Raw genomic sequence first — 21,089 nt, forward strand, 5'->3', positions numbered from 1 at the left:
ATTAACACTTTATCATACGATTGAAAGATTTGTCCTTTTCTTTCCCATCTTAAACAAGGAATGATCTTCCCAGAAAATTAAGGCACTGATGAATTGTCACTGCCAGAAGCATGAAATGTTCAGAATGGTTTACAGTTAGTTCAACCTACAGCTCCGAAATCTGAGATACAAAAGGCTCCAGACCTAATCCATGTGGGTCTCCAAGTCCTTACTGCTGGTTGCCAATAGGCTGCTAAGGTCATTTCTTAGTTGTGGACTGTTTGATCTGTTTGCTGTTTTTATCTCTTGCCACCAGTAAGTCTGTATGTATATCAGATTTCATAATGCACAGGATCAGGGGCTTGCACTACACACCCTAACAGTGAGTATAGTTTACAGATCACAGGGCATCAAAGCAGCTCCCTAGGAATATGGCATAACCCAATAAATGTTGTGTTTACCATACAAAGTAGGATGAGCAGAGCCAAGCAAGCTAAAAGCAGGACTGCGCTTTGATTTTCCAAGTGCATGTATTCAACAGTCTAATTAACAATAAACACAGTTAATCATTGATATCTATTTGATGCTTCGCTTAATTTTTGCTCCTTCAGGAAACCTAGAAAATTTTCAATGTAAATGCAACTCATAAGCTATCAAATTTGAATAATCATGTTCCAAAAAAGCAAAAATATCACTGTTCCCTTCGTAATAACTCTTAAGTGGTTTTATTTATTTTTTATTAAATCTGACCCTTTCTGTTCATTTTAAAACAACACTTGTCCCAGAGCTGCTAGCCCTTCCCTTAGCAAGACCAGCTGTTCCACTTGTGACATTTTAAAGCTGTTGATGCTTTGACTCATATGCTATTTGAGATCTTTCAATCTGACTTATGAGGCCTGTCATTAGAAAAATCTGATAAATCTCAGACCTTCCAGGGAATCATCTGAACTTATGAGTGGAAAGGATGGCTTCAGTAGCTAAATGGCTGAGGTATAGTTACGGACTGAAGGCAGCAACCTCCAAAAATACCAGCATTGAAATGCTACAGATTGCAAAGCTGCCAGCACTGGGTATGTGCTGTATTTAGCAATACAACAGTGTCACACAGTCCCTTAGAATCTGTCTTGTAAATCATACATACAACAAACCAAAAATATTACTAGCCTAGAGCTTTGAAAGCATGTAAGAACACTTAGTTTCTCTTTAACTTGCTCCCAAACTCAGCAAAATAAGTACCTGTACTACAAACTCCTAATTAGATTTATTACAAACACTTAGCCCCCACTAACACAGCACATATGCTGTAGTTTTTAAAATTTGTAATATTCTAAGCACATACAGGAAGCAGTGGAAAAACATGTTCCATTTCTCAGCATCAGAGTTTTGCTAGCCCCTGCACTGAATGGATCATTTTTATTGCATCAAAGTGGGTATTCTTCCAGTAATACATTTTGAACCAGTCTTTTCCTAAGCAGGCTATCAATAAAGTTAGACTTCAGTGACATTATCTGGTGAAATAATTAACTAGATTCTAATAAATTTCAGGCTTTAATAATTTCCAAGGATTTTGTTGCTGGTACATTCAAAATGGAATTGTCTCCTGGCAGATTTTTTAACATCCCACAGGTATCAACCTCTGTCTGCAGGGATGGATGCCACCAGCCATTCCCTTAAAATATTACCTTCCAAAGAACATCTTCATCCTGCTGAAACAGGTCATCCCATCCAAAAGTATTATCAGAACAGAAGAACAAGAAGGTAGATGCAGAGAGTCAGTGTGACCAGGTGAGCCTCTGCTAACACAAGTGGGCTGAGAACACACCTTGCAGGCACATACCCAGACCACCACTGGGACATGTTTTTATCACACACTTGAAAACAAGACAGGAAAACTGCATTATCTCCACCAGGGAACTTGAAATGCAGGTTCTCCAGCATGGAGTCAGCATGTTTCACTTCCAGCTTACTAGAAGCCAGATGAGCTCAGACACCCCATGCAGAAGTAAATACCTTCATTTCCACTTTCTCAAGAGGCCTCAAGGACACTTTTTTTTTCTGAGGTGGGACTTAGATTCCTAACCAGTCCTTAAATTATTATACCTTATCTTCTTAATGACCAAAGCTGATTATTAAGAAATAAGAATCTCCCTTTTTCCACTCCAATATGGATATTGGGAACACTCATATGCCTACATAGCAAGGGAAAGGAAGCATATGCTGTGAAGAGTTACAAAAAGCTTTACAAATATAAAACACTGCTGTCTTTACAAATGTCTCAAGTGACCTTTATAAGACGGCATAGTATGAGGGTCATTTCTGACTCAAAACTAATGCAATGCCTTAGGGCTTTTTCCTACAAAGCCATTTTGCTACATCTGTGTGATCATAAGACCATCCACTGGAGCCACCTGTTTGCTCCAGAAACATCGATGAACAGCAGTAAGAATGCCAGACCCTCCCAAACTCCAGTGAGGACAGCAAACACTCACTATCACTGTGCCTGCAGTTTCCCATGTGGATTTACTTCCATTATTAAGACATGGTCATTAAGACATCCCTAAGTTTCTAACATAACTTGTCTATATTATGTATGTATGTGTGCATGTGAATTAAAGGAGATGATATCTTGCAAAGAGGGAGATCTACAAGCTCCTAGATGTCCTTGAAACAATCAGGATATTAAATCTTGAAGGAAAAATCAATTTTCTCCAAAAATTTTCACTATCGTGTACAATTTCAGTGAAAACCTGTTAGCATGACAGCCTCAAAAAATCCAAAATCAAACAAATCAAGTCCTTAAACAAATGCAGTTTTTAAGTTACAAGCATCTCTTTAGACTGAATAACAGTCTCCTTTAGAAATTAAGTCAAGGTGGGGGACAGGGAGGAAGTGAAAATGAAATATTCAGTTGTTCTTCACATGTAGGTCCAAGGTGAGGTCTTTGGAACCCTTAAAGAAACAGTTCAGCAGCCATCAGCTGCACAACCAGAGTAACACCTCCATCTAGTGGCTTTCTAACACTTGGTTAAGAATACATGGACGATAAAAAGCTGTCAAATATCACTTTCAACTTCATCTGCCATAACACACGACCTACAACAACAAATGTGACCAGCAGATACATTGCTGCCCAACTTTCATCTTGAAATAAACTTTCCTATCATTTCATTACAGCAATGGCCATAAGTACGGAAAATCAGTAGACTCTAACAGATATAATATATACCTGGAAAATAGATCCATTGTATCATGAATCTTCACATTTTATTTACCTCTAGTTGAGCTCAGACATTTAGATTTTTAGAGGAACTATCTGGTCTATATGAACAATTTTTGGTCTTCCTTGGATTTAAAAGTTATTTCAACCAAACTAAAGCAATCCAACCAAAACAGCATTATCAATATACAATACAAATGCACCGATAACTACACTCCTCCCTTTCTCACCTTTCTTACAGCAGCATTGTTCAAAGTTCTTATTATTATTTCTTTACTTGTGGTGTTGAAGTAAGAAACAGCCACTTAAAACATACAGAAACCTATTAAGCATCAGAAGGTGTCTAAGAGATGCAAGTCTAGTTCCAAGCTCAGGTGCAACTTTCTTCCTCTCCACCAAGCATCTCACACCACTTCAGAGACTCCAGAAATGGTAACAATGGAGGAATTGCTGCAAATGTCAGTGGAGACTGTAAATAATCAACCTTTTTCCTACTTAATTGTAGCATGAACCTAGTATCTCCCTTTGGTAAGAAGAAAACCACACTTGGCTGTGTTTTCCATTACTGCCTACCTACCATATCCATTAAAAGAATAACTGGCTCTGAGCTGAGAACTCAACAAAGGCTTCTATAGAAATAACCCCATCCACACTTGATGTAAAAACCTTTATGCATGAAAATAAAACAATTCTTACATTCACAATATATATGAAATTCTGTTATCATATATGAGTATATGAATTGCTGTTATCAAGAAGAGAGGACTGGTTGGGAAAGAATTCACTGCTATGACCACACAGGGTATTATAATCCAGATTTAATTGCTCTAAAGCATCCTCCACCAGGAAAAGAAACACAGACAGCAAAGATGACTGGAAACCACAGAGTGTTGTGGATACCTGAGAAAAAATTGTGTTCACAAAGATATAGATCTGCCTAACCAAACTGCGGAAGAGGAGCTCTTAAGAACAACCACAGTGGCAATGTTTACACACAGATAACACACCAAGGAAAAGGGAATCAGCACAAATAGATGACACATGACCGATGACTAAAAAACACAAGCAAGACAGGGTAAGGAAAAATCATACAGAAAGATAATAGGCACAAGATGCCACTTCCATAAAGACACACAAGGAGATGGGAAACATATCCAAGACACCCCAGAGATGCAGCCTTTATGTTCATCTGGACAGCAATGAGCCATATGAATATCCACTGCTATTTAACTGCTGTTAACACTAGAGATGCAAAAGCAAAAGAAAGTATCTATTTAAGTACTTAAAAACTGTCTTTATTAATCTGTTTTAGGACATGCAGGAAGAGAGGTATAAAAGTGTTTACTTTGCAAGGTTTCTGCCATTAGCAAAGCTCCAAGTCAGCTAATACAAGTTGAGACAAGAAAGAAGAATTTCAGATTGCATTGTGTTAGAGTGTGACCAGTCTATGAAAGGAATTACACAAGATAATTTCTACAACAGAGTACACAAGCTGTTAGCCCAGCTTACCAAAAGAAAAAAAAACTAAAGGGGAAAAGGACCTCATGCTCATTTGAGCACCAAGAACAAGCTGCAAAGTGAATTAGCCCATATTACAGGTGTACATCAGACTAATGAAAACAAATTATCTATGGATTGCCATCCTGTTATCCCTGCTAACTCCTTCTCCTCCACAAACTCCTTGGCCTCAATCCTTTTCACCCCATGAATCACATCTCCAGTACAAAAGCCCATGCTTTTAACAAACTTCTTAAACTTTCACCTGATCTGTTAAACCTGACTGTAACTTTAACAGGTGTCCAAACAGCAGGGGAGAACAGAAGGCACTAAATGGCAGTCACACAAGTTGTTTTCTGTTGCCTTGCAGCTGGGTCAGCCAAAGTGCAACTTGCTTAAGACCCTACAGAGCATGTGGCAGAGAGAAGCACAGCATTTATTGCTGTTACTGTTAAGAAAGCTAAGAGGGAAGAAAAAAGCTAAGAAGCTACATAAACAAAATTCTGTCACATAAAGCAAGCCAGTGATCTAGAATTCTACAGCAAGAAAACAGCCTCCAGCAAATGGCTGAGAGAAACTGGTAAGACTGACTTTTAATCAGCTGCAGGCTAGCAAATGTAATGCCTAAGTAAGAACTTGCAGTCACAGAATGGACAATTGGTCTTTTGCAGGCAACTTTTTGAGTCACTGTTTTCTACCCTTCACTACTCAGGAAAGAATCACAAAAAAACCCCCAGATTACTCTCAGAAATACCCTAAGTCTCCTAGGTGGGTGAGATTCCATACCTGAGCCATTCCAAAAGACCAGTACAACTAAGGCACTCTTTCCTCCAGAGCCTTACCAGTTTTACTTTAGAGGCCAGGCTCTCTGGCAGTTTTGTTCGTAACTGGTTTGTTTCTTTGAATGTAGCTGGAAATCCACTAAGAAAGGCCAAGTCTTGCATTAATACCAGACCTGGAACTTCTTTGTCTGTAGTCTAAAAAAACAAGAAAACAGGTTTAAAGGTAGAATAATTCACCTACTAATAAGGGTTGCTCTGAAAGCTTTACTTTTTACTACATGTGAGTTATGGAAAGAGAATAGCAAAGAAACTTTCTAAAAATGTACAAAATGTTTAACACATTCAAAAGCTAATCAACAAATTGTAAAAGTACATACCAAGTAACCCCTCCATACTATATGTTTGCTGTTGTCTTTTAACATTCCAGAATGGGCAGCTTCAACTAGAATACATAAAATTGCAAATCAAAAACTTCTTCCAGTATAGAGTCACTTCTTTTCTCTATTGGAGTAACCAAGAAATACTTTCACAAATTAAAATATTTGAGTATTTATAGTGTGAAAAGTTGTCTTTATAAATAATAGATAATTCTTGGTGGTAAAATAAAGAACAGTGGTTGGACTAGTGGTCATATGAAACAAAATATGAAACTCATACCTGCTCTGAGACCTAAGATGTTAAACACATGAGTAATTTTGTTTTACAGTTGTCAATCCTTTGAACAAAGGCAGAACTTACTGCACATTACTCAAACTAGACTTCACTAGACTACCAATTAAAAGAGGATTTCTAAAACTAATCGTCCTCAGTCTTAACTTCAGCCTCTTGAGATTATCTGAGCAACACTGATACTCAGATATCAAACCTGTTTTGCAATAGCTTTTTAAAGCACAGAACTCTAATCATCTGTAATCAGTTGTCTGGGAGGTAAGCAAACAGTATCATTAATGTCATCATTTAGAGAAACAGTTTGAGGGCAAGAAAGACACTGAATGACTTGCTAAAGTCAAACAGAAAATCAGCACTGAAGTCAGTACTGGAGAAAAAAATCCAAAACAACCCCAAAACTAATTCACAGCAGCTTAAAACTTGCTCTAGAAAACTGGATGGAATCCAACAAAGAGCTTCTTACCGTCCTTTGGGCTATCAAAAACAATTACAGTCACATTGGTGGAAGGATTTTTTGGTTTTGCTACAAAGAACATATTGTTAGCAGCTTGTAAAGCAGGATGAATGGACAGCAGGTCTTTCAGTGTGACGTTGGCAGGCAGTGCAGGATCCAGGACAAGCATGGGCACTTTGATGCAGTGTGTCAGCAAACACTCCAGCTGCTTCTCACTACAGCAAAATACCATAGGCATATTTAACACCACTAAAAATTTAAGATAAAAATCAGGCTTGGATGCAATGAGAAAAGTTTTCCTAAAATCTGATTAATTATTTTTAACATTTGCTGAGGCAAGGGGAAATTATTGAAGAGCATGCTTATTTTCCTGCAGAAGGCAAATATCTGACTGGTAGTGTTTAGTTCGTTTCCATAATTGTTTTTTCAAAAGTTTCCAAGATTTGCAAGTCCGCCCACAGAAAAGACCTTATAAAAATCTCTATATAACAAAAGGACCAAGCCAAATGACTGAGACAGACCTGGTCCTGCTGCTTCGACAGCAGAGTCACAAGAGGCATGGACCCTCTACAGCAAATTACTTGCAGTGCCACATATACAAATGGCAGGTGAAAGCAACATTGAATTTTTAAAGCATATTATGTACCTGAAGCTTTATGATTCAAAATGTGAAATTTTTTTTCATACTCAGAACAGGAACTAACCCTAAACAGTGACAGGCACACACATTCAAAACTCCAGAAATTGCTATGTTTTAAGAATCTTGTTCATATATGTCACAACAACATTACTTGTATTCAGCACATGTATTATCACACTATCAGCTCTTCAAGTAACATAGGAAAGCCTGCAAAGGCTATAGAAAACCAAACCAGCCCCTCAACCAGCAGCTGCTTTCAGCTAACAATGAGTAGAGTATCATTTATCCCAATTTACACCCAGAAATACCCCAAACTCACCTCTTCTTTGTTGGTTCTGTTGCATTCTTTCCTAGGATTTCCCTATTACAAAGTTAAAACAGGATATTAAATAACACTGAATTGACTGTAAGGAAGTGAGTCTAATTTCAAATTGTTAATTGAGTCAGGGACATGTTTTCTAATCACCAATAACCCAGATACAAAGCTGCCAAGGCCTTGCCATTGGCCTTGCCAAGGCGAGCACAGGCTGACACGTACCCTTCACTGCTCATGTGCCATGTGGAGCTCAAAGATTCATGGCCATGCTGAGAATTGTGGCAGCAGAACCCTTTCTGCTACCAGGAATTTATGAGGTTATTATTAGGTTACTTAAAAAAAAGCAATGTTGATGTGAAAAACACTGGTAAGGAACCAGGATGAAGTGACCTGAAACTAGGTTGACTTGATTGTTTTGTCTAACATAAATGTTCTGATAAGGTCTATGAAACTGCTCTTTTTATAGCAGTGCTCACTGATTTCAAAGGACATGAAAAAAATTATCTACAGTGGGGGGAACCAGGTGTTCCTGTAGATAGCAAACATGGTATAGACACCAGTCTTATTCATAAGCTTAGACTCAATTTTCCAAATCAGTGTTATGGAAAAAAAAAAGCTGTGTTTTCCCTTCCTGAAACAGGAATCACAGCATAAGTGATGACAAAGCTAAACCCACTAATATTAGCTATATGAACATCTAGGAAAATATTAGCATAAATTTGGAATCTTTTCAAAGCAGAGACTGCTTATGTTTAAGGTAAATGAATTTAAAGTTCTAACATTTCCAGTGTTTAGGTAACAAAGAAAAGATCAAGAATTTCCCTTGAGATCATATTGTCAGATGTACTTAAACTGCAATACACAGCATGCCAAAAATCAGACAAATCCACGTGGACTTCTCATTTTTTCTGAACTAAATTATTATAACCCTTAAAATACAGACTTGTCCTTCCATTTAGCATATTTACTGGCCAAAACAGATCATGTGGGCAGAGCTGCCTATCAAAAACTAAATCAATGGTTACAAGACATAATCCAAGGCAGCAGCCTGTGTTTGAAGACTTAGATCAGTAACTTTGCAGAACTCTATAGAACAATCTACAACAAATGCAGTAATACATGTCTTTGCTTCCTTAGATAAAGGCCAACTCATACCTTTATAACATGCATAAATTATTTTCCCACTTCTCATTTTCAGTATTTTCAAGACTATGAATGTAACTAATCTAAAAACAAGAACTTAAAACATGCTTAAGATTTTATGAAGCCTATTATAAAAAGAAACACCAGGGGGATGGGACGAGAAAAAAGTGATGAAGAGAGGTTATATATGTGAGGCATAGTTTTATTATTGTTATTATTTACAAACTGCTATAGAAACCAATACAAAATTACATATACAATGTATATTTCCACATGGCATTTTACAAATTCATGACAGAACAGCCTTAATTATTCTGCTTATCTTAAACAATTTTCTAATTAGACAGTACTTGACAGCTAAAAGTAGAACTGAAACAAGGTTTTAGGAATAATCAAATGAAGAAGCAAGAAAATGTGCTTTTAATTTTCATGTTGAGTAACATGGGAAAAAATAACAACAAAGAAAACTAGTACAGCATTAGATTGCTTCTGTCAGTTAAAGGGAAAAATAGCTAAGATTATTACCTCATTATTTTCTGTTCTTCCTCCATCTGTTCCCTGACCTGTTGCAATTCTTTGATCAGTTCCACATCTGTGCCGTTCACCCAGGTATACACCACATCAATTGGCATGGGTAAACAAAGCCTACATAATTCAAAGGAAAGCTACATGAGCTGTTAAATATTACATTACAAGTGTTTGTGGCATTCCACAATAGTCTAACAACAGAAATGCTTGGTGTCTGGGCTGCAAACAAGACAAAGCAAAAAGACTTTAGCTATATATATCATGTCTTAATTATACACAAGCCTTTGACAAAACAGCATAGACATCAACCAAAAGGACTTTAAAAAGTGGTTTTAACCGTTCAGTGACTAAAGGAAATCTTAACTTTATGCTTTAAATTTCACTGACTCAAACTCATTACACACCTTCTTCAAACCTATCAAATATTTTCAAGTCAGTACAGAGACCTGAGCACATTCTTAATTCACCAACTACTTCAGACAGGACAGCATGAAGCATAATTTAAATCATATTTGCTGTTGTTTGATTGCAAAGAGCCAATAAGATCTCAGCAGGACCAGATCTCTATCCTAGGAATGTTTCTTAAATTATATAAACAGGGCATTTAATGAAACAACAGCCTAATTTGGGTATATGAATTCAGGCTCTAGATATGGCAGACAAATTAATTATTGACACAACTGAATATCCTGGAGCTGTTTCTGTAAAGTTAATGATTTCCTAGCATGCATAAGGCAGGAGGAAGGTGTTTGGGTATCTTTTTCCTATTTTTTTTATGATAATCTCCTCTCCAAGGCCCACAGCATTGTGTCTGCAGGTATTCCAGGTTACTGCCATCGGTGAATCTGAGTCCCGTATAGCAGGAGGATACCCCAATTATTATTTTCGAAAGTTCCAGTGTCAAGCTATTTAATACCTTCCTAAACTGTAGATGGCCTAGCAAACATCAGAAAACATCATCCTGTGACCCCATGGATCTCAGCATTAGAGAGGTTCGATGTTTCCTCTCCATCCACTGCATCTTTCCAAAAGCATTCAAAGAGAGACTGAGTTTACAGGCAGGTGTTTTGTCCACCTGCCCTTGCACAGCATGCCATGCAGAGAGCTTGTATTCAGCTTCATTTTCTACTGGCTCAGACTCAACATCTGAAGCACAAAATTTGGTAAAAGGTCAGCCAGTAGCTCATCACAGCACAATGGGCAGGAACATTTCGTACTCAATCTACCGCTGCTCCTAACTGAGCTGTAACACTCAGAGGACAATGGTGGGGCATTCTGACACAATCTGAACATCTCAGCAGGAGTGCTGCCTTCCCCAGTAGCACCACCCAGAAAGTCTCTCACATCTGCAGGAGACTACCCTTCTATCTAAAGAAAGTCAATTTACTGAATACAATTACCCTTCTATTCAATTATATTATATTCAATTATTTATTATATACATTCAATTATAGAGATAACTAACTTCTGGTTCATTGACAAGGCAAATTTTGAACTAAAACGTCCTCCAGAGGAGTAGAAATTCAATGGCAGGAGCTCTTCCAGCTTTTCTACATTTTTTCTTCCATTTTTCTACATTTGTTGTGCTCAATTAAATTACTTGTTTAAAAGTCCCTGGAATGCTACAGCTCAGAAAGGAGTGTTCTAGGTGGAAGCACCTGACTCAAGTCAGTGGATTTCAAAAATTACCAACCTTCAGCTTTCTGGGCAAAGTCCAGAGCTTATTCGCCCAGGCTTCATTGAAGAACAGTATGTCCAAAAGAACTCTGACTCTTTCTATGGTATGAGGCAATTTTGACTTCTGTGAAGCCTTTCTCTGTTTCACCATTTCCTAAAAGTGTGTGCATACATATGTGCGGTAGCACATATATCTGTGTAATTTCCTACACTATGCCACATACAGCCAAAAGCCAGTAAATGCCACAGAGGAAAAGCATTTTTGGTCAGATGCAGGCAAGTCAATTCATTAACCCTGGCATGGTAAGTTCATTCTTCATTACCAGTAGCAATAGAGCAGACCAGTACAAGAAAGGGAATTTTTTGCAGATCCATGAGACTAACTGCTTAAAATTTATGCAAATAATAAATTTCCTTAATGCACCTTTACAGCAGACACTGTTTCAGAAAGTAATATTTCCCAAACATAAGAATAAAAATCAGATATCCCATTACCTTAAGGTATCTATCATACCTTATTGCTATGTCAATTTGTTGTTTCCAATTAAGCCAAGTAACTCTGTTAAAACTGTACCTTTCTGGCCGGTTTCATGGCTTCCTAAAGTACACTGAGAATTTGTATTTTCAGAAGTATGTATTGGAATTTTGCTGTAAAATGGTTTAAAATTAAAAGGAACAGATACTACACTTCAGCAGTACTGTTCTCAAATACTATTTTAACTATTTGGAGTCTTTTGCAGATTGTTGAAGTTCAGAGAAGCTCAAAAACTCTCTCTCAAATTCTGTACTTGTGTTTACTTCATATGCATTTATACATTTGGTCGTCATCAGAAACACCAATCTGGCAGACGGGTTAAGCCCAAGATGACCTGAGTTAATTTACTAAATACAGCCACCATTCTAATCAGCTATTTCCCCTTTTTGACATGACTAACTTTTGGGTAACTAACAGATGTGACTTGAAAATGTGATTTGATTTCAAGTGGGAATTATCCTAACACATTTTTACAGAAAATCATCACTTTGGAAAATTCCTTGGAGACTCCCAAACAACTAATTGTGGTTTTTATATTTTTCTCTTGACAAAATGTATCCATTTTTACTTAAAAATCGAAAAACGTCCATAGGATCCTGCTTGAAGACAAAACCAGAGCTACCAGTCCCCCGGACAGGGGAACACTTGCTGGCAGCAACTTCCCACGCCCATGATGTGTTTACATAAGAGAACCATCATCACAGCTGAGTTTGCAGGTAGAAGACAAACTTTTGTCTCAACATCCACTGCTGCTGGAGGAGTATAGCAGACTTTGGATCTCTCCCAAGTTACCACATGGTGATCTCCAACCTTGCTGAGCCTCTTTATGAACAAGAGAAGTCCAAGCTGCTCATAGTAAACATCCCAGCCCTCCTGCCTGTTCCAGCTCTGTAACTATGCACTAACAGTAACTCAGCTGTTCCTGGTTTTTTGTGATGAGACTTTTGAGTTTATCATCATAAGGAGGTTGTCCACATAAAAGTTAACAACTTTTATGGAAAGAACAGAGAATTTTACATGTGAAGCTCCTAGAGAAAAACACAACTCAAATTCAATTGAAGGCCCACTGATATTTCCCAAAGGCCATGCAGCTTTTACTTTCCACAAAGCAGTACACCTGCTTAATTTTCTAACCAACAAGCATCCTGTTCTCCTGAACAGGAATTCTGTTGTTGTTGAATTCTGAATGTTTTTCTCTAGCACTAAAATAGGAACTGATTAAAATCACTGGACAAGCTAGATTCAATCTGCAAGTCCTAAGTTTACGTGTAGCTCTTTATGTTGCATTGACATCAGCCTAAAAAACTCCACCAAACCACTACTGATGCAAATGCCTGCTGCAAGACAGGGTCCATTTCTGCATTTGTGAAGTTTGATAACAAAAATTAATTGAACCCCTGACAAGGGACGTCTAAAAGTTAACATATGCCTAAAAGTATGCCTTCACAAGCACTTCTTGTTGGTCTGAATTTTTAGAGGAAGTTGATAGCTGCACACAAATATCACAGCAAACTTCCCTGTTACACAGAAAACTTCCCTGTTACTCCTGACATAAGACTGTTTAAGGCATATGGGTGAACTGGAGTAATTTAAGCACCCATAATGAAAACCTTAAGCTTTTGCTCAGGCAGCCAATAGTTCCTCACCAGGCACTGGATGTTTTGCTCACAGTCCCCAGAAAAGAAAGCTAGCAAAGGAGTGCTTTACACAACCCAAATGAAGTAAGGAAACACTGCAGAAATGGGAACTGACTGTATCTACACCACAAGAGTAAGATTTGTGATTTTGTTTCAGAAAATGTTTTATAAAAACTCTCCAGTTAATTATCACAAAGTCAGGCATTTTAGTAGTGACAGGACCAAACTGCCATGTTTCACTGCAGTACTGCTAAAACATGTAAACATTAAGCTATTCATTCATATGAGCTGCATCACTGCTTTTATCTGTCATCCATTGGAAAATGGGGAAAAGGAATAGGAGAAGAGACTATAAAAGTTCCTAGTATTCACCAACACCATGCAATGCATTTTACAGAGTTATCTCACACCAACTAAAGCGTGACAAATTGATCTGATCATTTCTACTGTTCCATGACGCAACAAACCTCAAGGCAGATTAAACTTTCTGCTTTCAGGGTTAGTTTCTATCAGTCAAGTGTATCGATATTAAGAGTCAGCTCTTAGTAGCTTTCTTCCACCTACCAACTCAGTCCACTTGTTCCCTGAGCAACAGACCCCATGGCTATTGAATGATGAAACCATAGGAAGTCATGCAGCAGTTAGCACAACTGAAATAAATGGCCCATATGTTTTGGTTTCCAACTTGCTGTGAGAGATTCTCCCATGCACTCAGCTTCTAAAAGCTTATTACTAGCTTTGTGACTTCTCTGCTAAATAATAATCCTCATAAGACATCACAGAAAACATAAGGTAACTTAAAAATAACTCCTCAAAACATTGAATATTGAAATGTTAAGCACATCGGAAGAGTATTTATGTCTTCCTACCTTCACCCGGAAAACATGTCATGGCCTCCCTTCATTGTTAACATTGTCACCATTTTGATGCTTCACTAGAGACTGGATGAATTAAACACATTTAAAATGCAAATTTATTACATGACTAGAGCTTTCAATAGCCAATGTCCCAAACTGGGAGATTATGCACTAACTAAACACTCACTAAACTTAAAATTTGCTGCAGATTTAGAGCCCATACAATAAGGTTTTACTCAACAGTATGTTACTTCAACTAATATATTTTATTTAAATATTTAATTAGAAAGTAAAATGTGCAATAGTGTCAAGTGTAGGCAAAGCTCACCGATTCTGAAATGATTTGCCAGCGACGTTGTCTCTGTATGAATCAAACATAACATGATACTGGTCTCTACTCCACTCCAAGACAACCTGCAAAGAAAAAACCCAAAACCACTTGATGTCTCTACCTTCTAAAGCTAGACACTTAATTTTCACCTTTTGAAATTTTTAACCACAACTAATTTCATTCAAATCGATGCATTATGTATTAATGAACAACTGAGCAGACCATAATCCCAACTAAATTACAATACTGAGACAGCAATCAGACCCAGAACTGAAGAGCATACTTAATTTAAACAAATTGTTGCTTTTCCCTGCAACAAAGGATTTCATGACTTATGTACACTCTTTTTAAGCTACTTTTTACTTAGGTCACCTCTCTCTTGCTTCTTAGCATTTAAAAATTCAGGAATGTTTTCCCAAAACTGAGACCTAAATCAAATATACTTCAGTACAAGCAGAAAACCCTTAGCAGGCACATACACCCCTGCACAATTTTGCTCATCTTTTTATATTCTCGTACAGGATATACTAAAGTATACATACCTCCAAAATCTGAGCTTTGCAAACAAACAGCCAGGAAAAAAGCAAACAACACAATTTTTCAACTCTAAAAGTGGTAACTATGTTTTGACATAACAAAGTAGTCCAAACATTTTGAGACAGAAGTAATATAAAACATAAAGGTTCTCTGAGATAAACTTCTTATGACATCTTTTACAGTGAAAGTCCAACCTTGAAACTACAGTGGCATTTTGTGCTGTTTCAGAGTTGAAGTCATGTTGGCTTTATTTACTGGGATAAGTACATATGTGTATGTATTGGAAAGGGGAAAAAAATCCAAAACAAACAAACGAAAACAAAACAAAATGAAAGAAAACCAGGAAAGCATAGCACTTAAAGCATTTACTTTACAACACTCTCCCTAGATTTAAATGTTATTATCGCTGTTGTGGGAACTATGAAATACACCATTTCTCTAAGGTCACCTTCAAAACCATACACAAACTGTCCTCCTTCTTAGGAGTCTACACATCCCTCTACCCTCATTGCCACTAAAGCACATTAAAGCCTTCCACAGAGCAGGGAAGCTCCATCATGTGCCTGGGTGACAAGAGCACACACGCAATTCCTGCCAGAGATGCATGGAACCAGGATCACATCAGCACACTTCCATTCCCCTCACACAAAAGACACAGATTGCCCAGGTAGGCATAAAAATCTCCTCTCTTAAATATCAAGGTCAGGAATTGTCTTTAAAAAACATGCTATTAGGCTTTTTTTTATGCACAAGTCATTAAGTTCTTCTGCTAAATGTCAGGTTTAATACAGTACAGACTGGAAGTTCATATCCACGTGGAAACATTTGCTCCTACTGATAATTATGAATAGAAACATTGTGACTGATCTGTGTCTAGAAGAAATACAGAAGTATTTGAGTAAGAATATATTATATGAATAATATGTCTCTCCAGAAGAACATTAACCATTCCAGCCTTTCTCTTTGCCTTTTGCATAACTATAGCCAAAAAGAAGAGGACTTAGGAACACACTAAGGAACAAAGTTAAGAACGCTTCCTACCCGATACAGTTTTTCCCTGCAACTGTTTCCTCCTGACATTATGCACCGTGCAATAATGCCTGGAGCCTGTTTTGCTTCAACTTCACATACTGGTATTATAAAACCACCAGGGGAATACTAAAATCAAGAGGAGAGACACCACCTATTCAGAGATACTGTATCAGACATAGTAACAGCAGCTCTGGCATGTTCTGGTTATCAACTACAGAAGGATGGCCAAGAAGAGTTTATAACCAAACTGCCCTAATACTTGAAGCTCATCTTACAAACAGGGAACAGCACTGACCCAGACCTGGCTACCCTGCATGTTTTTGCAGAAATATTGCTCACTCATGTTCAATGCCCCATTATTTCATTGAACTCAAGGTTTTCCTTCAAATGAAGCTAAATTGCAGCTTCTGGCTGTGAGAACATCATGACCAATCTCAAATTATTTGCCCTAACCATCCATTTTTACTCCACCAGTAATACTGGTATTAGCATGAATCTAAGAAATCAGACCTAATTTTGCCTACTACAACAAAGAAAAGCTGGCTCTGGGGGTGGGGAAAAGCAGAACTGCAAACGCTGTTCAGACAGCAGGGTCTGATAAGCACTGCCTCACGCTGCTTTTTATCGCTCGAGTTTCCCACAGATGGCTAAAAGTGGTTAAGCTGTTAATGTCTAGAAAGATTTCTTGGTTTCATTTTCCAAACAGCTTCATAGATTTTATTAGTTGCTGCCTTGCAGAGTCTGTACTGAAGAAAAGAAGCATTTTCCATTCCCACGATAGCTGTAAGAGGTCTAAGAGTGCTCATTCTCACAAGCCTTGTCTCTCCTAAGTTACTGAACTACAACTGTTTACCAAAATACAAAGGTAAAAAGCAAGATGCATGCAAACATCTCTCACCAGGCTTATCTACCAGCCTTGAAAAGAGAAAATAAAAATAATAAAAAAGTGCGCACAGGTGTTTCATTGGTGTTTTTCAGCTTTTTTTTTAAAAACAAACAAACAAACATTACTGGTCACTTTTCTTTTTTCTTCACATATAAATTGGAAAACCTACTCCTACATGAAACCTCCAGTTCTTTTGCTCACTCTCTAAATTGAATCTAAATTTTCCAAGTACCTATTAAAGGGCTGGAAGCAGCAAACTAAGCTTTAGCAGGAAAATCTGAGCAGTGATTTTGACTGATTCTCAGCAAAATCAGCCATAACTTAAACAACTACTGAAATATTTTTAAAACCTTCAAAGTTCTATGATATCCTAAAGCTGGGTTTTAAGTCCCCATTCCAAAGAAATGCAAAACTGTATCAGTTTCACAGCACCATGAAAACTTCCAATCCAAGTTGATAATCATGGACAAAGAGGCGCCCACATGCACTTTACAATTACTTAATTTGCTGATGGCTTTGAAGTGTTTCAGGAACTTGTGGTCTCTGCAGGACAGCAGAGATGTTACGCAAAGATGTGTTATTACACAAAATACAATTTTGATTGTGGTACACGCAGGATTTTCAGATAATAATCCTTACGGCTCTTGTCTTGCTTTCCCTGTATTGGAAAGAGCTCATCAAATTATAACAGAAAAGAGAGAAAAGGAAAAAAAAAAATTAAACAGCTTAGGAATCACGAAATTGCAGTCTGTTTGTATTGAACACTGCCATCCTTTCAGACTGACAAAAATACTTCATTTCCCTGATTCCTCACTACATGAGCAAACACTGCACTGAAGTAGGATTCCTTTACTCCTCTCCAGATCCCTTCACTGACGACTTACCAAACCGATAGGACAATGTGAAATGAAGATTTAAACATTCAACACATCCGTGTAAAATCGTATCTAGAAAAAGTGCAATTACATTGCATCATTTACAAAATAATGCGAGCGAACTAAGTAACACGTATCGAGCAAAGCAGACTCTGCTGCGCAGCTTGGAGGGAGGATGCATTTAACTCCTTAAACTCCGGAGAGGGGAAAGATTCTGTCACTCCCAGTCGACATGCGAAGGTGACATCCAGCACAGGCTTTAAAAGACTCAAAACAAAAACACAGCACTAATAAGTCACCTGATGAGGGAAGTGGAAAAGAACTGCCCAAGAGCAGCAAACAGCAGCGGCATTGTCACCTGTCAGAGCCCAGCTCACCCCCCGAGGGGACACCCAGCGCGCCGGCGCTCCCCGCAGCCCAACAGGTGCGGCCCGGGCGGCCCGGGGAGCGGCAGCGGCCGGGGCTGCGCTCCGGGATGCGGCCGGAGCCGGCCCGTCCCCGCGGGCACGGCGGGCCTGCGGCACGGAACGGGGCACACGGCGCCGCGAGGGGCGGGACCCTCAGCCGCAAGGCGCCCGGAGAGGGACCTGGCTGCTCGCGGGACAACACAACTACCCGGCTCCCAGAGGAAAAACAGCCCCAGATCCCCCCGGGGCCGTGCAGCCGCGGGGCTGCGCCTGTCCCGCCGGTACCGCTCGGCTCGGCGGAGGGAGGGAGGCGGGCAGGGCAAGGGGGGCAGCCACGCCGCGCCGGCGCGGCGCCGTACTGACCTCCCCGAACTGCAGGGCGGAGACGATCATGAGGACGAGGCCCCCGAGGCAGAGGCAGGGCCCATACCTGTGCGACAGGCAGGTATAGGTCTGGCGCTGCAGGAGCTTTAGCAGCATGGCCCGCCGGCGGCCGCCGCCCCGCACGGCCCGGCCCGGCCCGGCCCCGCTCTCCGCGCCGCCTGCGCCGGGCGGGGCCCCGGCCCAGCGCCCGCCCCGCTTCCGGCAGCGCCCGGCGCCGCCTGGCGGTGGCCGAGGGGCCGCGCTGAGGGAGAGGCGCTCCCGGCCCTCACGGGGGCGGCGAGTTGGGTGTTGCCATCGCCGAGGGTTTGCGGACAGCGCACAGATACAGCCGAGCTGCGTGCTGAGATTTCATTTGAACAGTCGGTGCGTGTTACGGCACAGAAATGAGGTGCATGGAACGGGAATCAGCAAGCTAGAGAGAGTTACTGATGGAGTCCTTCAAGAGCAGCTCTTGAGGAAAAAACGCAACAAGAAACTAGTTCGCGACCAGTAGCTGACAGCACACGCCGGATTGTGCCATGAAGTTCAGCCACCTGCATGGGACGGACGCTGTTGTTATCGCCACTGTCAAACACTGATCAGGCGGAAGCACCGCTGGTGGCCAGAGCAGAATGATGGGGTGCCAGAGGCCTGCGAGAGCCCAAGCATAGTAGCTCCTGTCTCTGTAGTCTATCCCTGCATCAAAAGGTCTTCTAAGTATTTCTTAAAACTCCCTGCAGTGAGTTTTCGGAGTCACAAACATTGTCCTTGCGATCTTGTATTTTGTGGGTGAAGTAACAATGCCTGACCCTTTCCAGAACTTTGTCCCTGTATATTTATACAGTGGTGGTGTGAGAGGACTACAGCTGGCTCTACTTTAAGAAATGTCCAAGAGGGCGCGGCTCTTGGCACATCTCTCCCAAGCCACTGAGCCCTTCTCCTATTTACTTTTTAGTGTTATAGCGTTTTGTCTTTCTCCAGGGTGAGAGGAATTCTAATGTATTTACAAGCAATCTGATGGGTGAATATAGTCTTTGCGTATTCTCTCACCTGCCCCTCCTGCTCAAGCACTGTGCTATTATTATTAAACTATTATTCCTGCCTAGCAGCACCTCTTTCCCACTGCCTACAGCACTGTCCCAGCAGTACCAGTGATGGCCAGGTATTTTGAGTCAGCAGACTGAGGTTTTCATTGAGAACTGAGGTATAGGACATATACAGATCATAAGGAAAAAAAAACCTACTTATGGTCAAAAAAATCTATTTCTAGTCAACAATCCAGTGTAAATGCAGAAATGAAACTGGTTGTGCTGAAAAGATGAAGCTGAGAGATATATCACCAGTGTAAAGCAGAAAACCACTCAGGGGAAGCTTCAAGACCTGGATCAATAATCAGTACAAAGTGTGAGATGATACATTTATACAGACTAATAAATACTTCTATATGATACCAATGTGATAAAGCCATTAAATTAATATAATCTTTAAATTATTTTATAAAGTATCAGACAAAGCATGCCATTAGACACAGAGATATAAAGAGGTGCTGAACGAGTCATGATGAGATTATGTCTGTCCTTTCTTGTAGAATACTTATATTCAAGGAATATATATTTAAACTGAAATAGGTGCATGAAAAGGAAAAATTAGATCATTTCTAAAAAGACACTAAAAGGTTTTGACTTGTTCACATGACAGAAATGGAGATCAAAAACTTACTTAAACTAAATGCAATAGTCACCAGGTTAAAACAAAACACAGGAAAACCCAAAGCAAACAAAACAAAACACAAAAAGAAAACAAAACCATGTTCTGCAATATACTTCAAATAGGAATAGCAGGAATACCTGTCAAGCCTTGAGAGACAGCCTAACAAGCTTGTGACAGGAAACAGGGCTCTATACTCCATATGTTCCCCTATATTCCATTTTGCCATGGACTCATAGACTCTTCTAGGCTTCAGTCCATCAAAGTTTTAATTATTCCAGAAAGATGAGGTTGTTTGGTCTGGAGAAGAGGAGGCTCAAGAGGGACCTCATTGATCTCTACAGTCATCTGAAAGGATGTTGTAGTGAGGTGGGAGTTGACCTCTTCTGCCATGTCTCAAGTGAAAGGATGAGAGGAAATGGCCTCAAGTTGTGCCAGGGGAGGTTTAGATTAGGTATTAGGAAAAAAAAAAAAAAAGTCACTGAATGACTGGTCAGGCACTGGAATAAATTGCACAGGAAGGTGTTAGGGTCACCATCCCTGGAAGTGTTCAAGAGGCATCTGGATGTGGCACTTGGGGATGCATTTTAGGGTGATTATGGTGGGATGATGGTTGAACTGGATAATCTTTAAGGTCTCTTCCAACCTTGATGATTCTGTGATTCTGTGAAAGGCATGGAATATGGATGAAAACAAGACCACTCTCAGCTTAATGGCCTTAATTAATGACACATTATTAAGGTACACGTAGCAGATGCAGGCTCAAATACCTTTTGAGACAATCTATCAAAGTTACTGGGATTATTCTATGTCTGTCACTATAAATTATTTCCAAGCTCAAAACCAGAGATCAGATCAGGGGCCTTGTATCTCTTTGCAGCTGTCTTTGTGGGCATGTGTCTGAAAGGAGCAGGGCTTAGGCCAAATTCTTCTGTTTTCACGTTTTATCTAATGCACTGCTTACTCAGTTCTCCAGGTGGGAACTTTATATCCAAGAAGGGAATACTTAACTTTCTTCTT

General features: G+C 39.6%; 1 protein-coding gene across 3 annotated transcripts in view; it reads right to left on the bottom strand.

Annotated features, from left to right (window-relative positions):
* LOC131592679 (N-acetylglucosamine-1-phosphotransferase subunits alpha/beta-like) overlaps nucleotides 1-18,530 on the bottom strand; it is a 37,823-nt gene extending 19,293 nt beyond the window's left edge. For all 3 annotated transcript variants that reach the window (XR_009280690.1, XM_058864354.1, XM_058864355.1), the window contains exons 1-7: nucleotides 18,363-18,530; nucleotides 14,260-14,345; nucleotides 9,223-9,342; nucleotides 7,558-7,599; nucleotides 6,608-6,813; nucleotides 5,853-5,917; nucleotides 5,536-5,670 (exon numbers count right to left, since the gene is read on the bottom strand). Coding sequence is in view for 2 of the 3 variants with exons in the window: in XM_058864354.1 (XP_058720337.1) it covers nucleotides 5,536-5,670; nucleotides 5,853-5,917; nucleotides 6,608-6,813; nucleotides 7,558-7,599; nucleotides 9,223-9,342; nucleotides 14,260-14,345; nucleotides 18,363-18,479 (771 nt within the window). In the remaining variant the exon portion in view is untranslated. The remainder of the gene's footprint in view (nucleotides 1-5,535; nucleotides 5,671-5,852; nucleotides 5,918-6,607; nucleotides 6,814-7,557; nucleotides 7,600-9,222; nucleotides 9,343-14,259; nucleotides 14,346-18,362) is intronic.
* Between the last annotated feature and the right edge of the window lie 2,559 nt (nucleotides 18,531-21,089).

The sequence above is a fragment of the Poecile atricapillus genome, chromosome Z (assembly GCF_030490865.1).
Source record: "Poecile atricapillus isolate bPoeAtr1 chromosome Z, bPoeAtr1.hap1, whole genome shotgun sequence".
NCBI lineage: Eukaryota > Metazoa > Chordata > Aves > Passeriformes > Paridae > Poecile > Poecile atricapillus.